This window comes from Onychostoma macrolepis, chromosome 15 (assembly GCF_012432095.1).
Source record: "Onychostoma macrolepis isolate SWU-2019 chromosome 15, ASM1243209v1, whole genome shotgun sequence".
Classification (NCBI taxonomy): domain Eukaryota; kingdom Metazoa; phylum Chordata; class Actinopteri; order Cypriniformes; family Cyprinidae; genus Onychostoma; species Onychostoma macrolepis.
In genome coordinates, this window is record NC_081169.1 from 20,762,252 (window position 1) to 20,765,758 (window position 3,507).

The following is a 3,507-nucleotide window of genomic DNA, read 5'->3' on the forward strand; positions in this document are numbered from 1 at the left end:
GAAAATAAATGCAGAACATGTTCACATAGGACACTATTAACACGACTATATGCATGAAACCATTCAGAAAAATTTGGGCACAAATGGGTTAATAAGAAATTAACCCAGGGTTACACTAGTGACAAAAACATTTACTACAACATAGTAAGTATTACATCTCTTTGTTGTCTGAAGGCTCTCAAGAGATGAATCAGAAGATATATTTGGATGCTGTGAGTCCGTGACACAGACAGCCAGATCTCTGCAGCATGAGAGAATGCAGGTCTGTGACTCAAATACTATTCAAAGTTACAGTAAGGTATATATTCAGAATTTAAAATTGTATTTACAGGTTTGAAATGATAAGTTTTGTACATTTCCTAGATTCTACTTATGTTTTTGTGGTAATTTCTGTTGACAGATTGTTCAAAACATCAAACGCAAAGCTGCCATGAATTCTTTAAATGCAAGTTTTTACCAGAATATCTCCATTGTTCATCCTGAATACTTTTTCATTATTGGTCTTTCAGGTATACCTTACAGCAATTATTACTACATATTCTTATTTATCACATATTTTATTGCTATAATTGGGAACTCTATAGTCCTTGTCATTATTGCTCTTGAACGAAGTCTGCACAGTCCAAAATACATTGGTGTGTTTAACTTGGCCTTGGCTGATATTGGTGAAACTAATGCGCTGATTCCTAACATGATGAAGACTTTTCTGTTTGACTCACGGTATATCTCCTATAATGCTTGTTTGATCAACATGTTTTTTGTGTTTCTTTTCAGTTCTATACAAAGTGTCACTCTTGTTGTGCTGGCATATGATCGCTTCATTGCAATTTGTTTGCCATTAAGATATCATGCTCTTGTAAACAATACAAGTATGGTTTTAGTTTTCTCAACAGTTTGGGCATTTAATTCTTCTGTTGTGGCCTTGATGGTGTCTTTGATCACCCGACTTTCATTTTGTGAATCTAACATGATACAGAGTTATTTTTGTGATCATGGACCAATGTATAGGTTGGCATGCAATGACAATAACATTAATAAGTTCATGGCGTTTCTCATCACAGGTTTATACCTTGTAGCACCATTGGTTATAATAGTCCTGTCATATCTAGGAATTGTTTTTGCTTTAATCAAAATTACAACTTGGCAAGGACGTTTAAAAGCTCTGAAGACCTGTGTTTCTCATCTGTTGTTAGTTGGGATATATTTCCTTCCCTTATTCTCTACGTACTTTGCGCAGCTCTTGCTTTCTCTTGCTCCCAATGCAAGGGTCATCAGCACATCTCTGGCATATGCTATTCCACCAATGCTAAATCCCATAATTTATGTTTTAAACACGGCTGAAATCAAAGACATAGTTCAAAAAATGTTTAAAAACAGATCTGCACCAAGTAGAGAGAACCTTTCTAAATGACTGAAATGTCTTATTTAATGATTGTTAATTAAATTACCCATACAAAGACTACATTCTCAGGCCTCATAGAGTTACATTGCAAAAATAATGTCAGTGCACAAGATCTTTTTAGAAATGCATACTTTGAAAAAAATTATCTTTTGACAGAGTAACCAATCTTTGTATTTCTTTGTATTCCCTCATGGACGTTACAAATTCTGAAAGAAATGTTTGTATGTATGCAGCACAAGTGAAAAATGAAAAGGAAAAAAAGCAGTTCAACTTTTTGTAAGCAGTCATTACATTGTTGACATTAAACACATTGTACATGGTCATCTATAAATGTGTTTTGGTTTATTTTTATTCATTTATTTTTTTATTTTATATTGATTAGATTAGATTTTTTTTTTTTAAATAATATTAATAACTGCTGAGACATGTAACTAAGTAAAATAATATAGGCTACATTTGCAATAAAGGGCTACATTTTTTAATGGTCAGATCTGCTGATGTTGCTCTTGTTTCTCTGCATTTGTTGTTTTTCCTGTATTTATTTCTTCTTTGATATGTAATAATGAATAATAAAATGAACATGAACAGTTTATTGTGTCACCATTTTTAAAGGTGATCAGAATTGTATAATGTCTATAGGACTGATTCAAACATAACATTGAAAATGTAGCATAACATTTAGTATTAAATTGAATTAGAGGTAAACTCTTTCCACACTCTCAGAAATAAAGGTTCAAAAGCTGTCCCTGGGGCGGTACCTTTTCAAAAGGTACACTTTTGTACCTATTAGGTTCAAATATGTACACTTTAAGTACTAATATGTACCTTTAAAGTATCAAAATGGACCTTTTAGGTACAAACATGTACCTTTTGAAAAGGTACCTCCCCAGTGACAGCTTTTGTACCTTTATTTCTGAGAGTGCATAGTCTTTTAAGTAAAACTTCATGAGAAAAGAAATGCTACACGTTTCTGTAAATCTGCATAAATGGTCTTTTACTGTCATCAAGTGGTAAATTTCAGTAAGTGTATGTAAGTGTATCCAGTGTTTCCCCTTCAGTAACCCGAGCTGCGTCCGAAAACGCTATAAGGAACGCCTTCAGCGTGACCCCGCTCTGAATCACACGTGTAATCAGTCCAATGGATGGGCGAGACGTCACGGGCGGCTGAAGTAATCGACCAGGAAGCTTAAAAGCACGTGCGGTGGAACCGGCGTCAGCTTTTTGTCATTCAGCAACCGCTACTCTGTGTGTGTGTCTGTCGATCTGCGTTGTGAGTCTTATTTAGTGTTGTTTGTCCCTACACAATCACTTGAATTAAGCTCCACATGTCTAAAAGTGCAGAAAACTAGCACTTGGGCGAGAGCAGATCGCATTACAGGCTGTGTGTTCCTCTCTGCTGGGAATACACACAGTCCGTGTGTGGTCTGCTTGAGAGCAGAGCACGCAGAGTCAGCTTTGTGAGCGTTTGTCAGCTGCGTATGCTTACTCTCAGAGGGCTCTCTTTTAGGAGGGAGCGTTCACCACAGTTCCTCGAGGTGACGGTCCCGCTTTTGCCGAGCCGGAGCGGCGGCTGCACTCGTGGGAATCGCGGATGGATCAGGTGGAGGGAATGAAGATGTTCGAGCCCCTATCTTCTTCCTTTCCCATTAGATCCAAAGCCCGCTCTCTGTGATCGGAAGCACGCACTGTTCTTCCCCCCAGAGAAAGGGCTCGACGCTCTGCCTGTCTTCCTCCGAGGAGGTGGACGTGAAGGACGTCGATGAGCTTTTGCAAGTTGCAGTGTTTGCACAAGCATTGTTTGCACAAGCATATTGCGAACGAGGATATCATTACAGCAGCATTCCTGCATAGAAATGGAGTTCACGCTGTCAGCTCTAGTGAGATGAGGTGCTGATTGTGCTTCTCCCCGCCGTATTCACGATTCCAGTCCCGCCGCTGCTGAGGCACGGCGGCGAGTGAGATCACGGGGATCACACATGGATCTGGCGGATGGGTTGGAGACGGGTTTGCCCTATCTCCACCTGCATTCCCCAGATCTACCGCTCTCGCTCGGGGCTGGAGGCCCGCGGTGCGGTTCTTCCCCCTTTGAGTGAAAGCTGCTGTTG

At 39.2% G+C, this 3,507-nt stretch overlaps 1 protein-coding gene across 1 annotated transcript; it reads left to right on the forward strand.

Annotated features, from left to right (window-relative positions):
- Positions 1 to 412: 412 nt before the first annotated feature.
- Positions 413 to 1,411, forward strand: LOC131520953 (olfactory receptor 1M1-like). The gene has a single exon (XM_058745531.1). The coding sequence runs from the start codon at positions 431 to 433 to the stop codon at positions 1,409 to 1,411; it is 981 nt and encodes a 326-aa protein (XP_058601514.1). The 5' UTR covers positions 413 to 430.
- Positions 1,412 to 3,507: the final 2,096 nt, after the last annotated feature.

Excerpts from the sequence above, each read along its gene's own strand:
- LOC131520953 (XM_058745531.1), top strand. The coding sequence starts at position 431 with ATGAATTCTTTAAATGCAAGTTTTTACCAGAATATCTCCATTGTTCAT.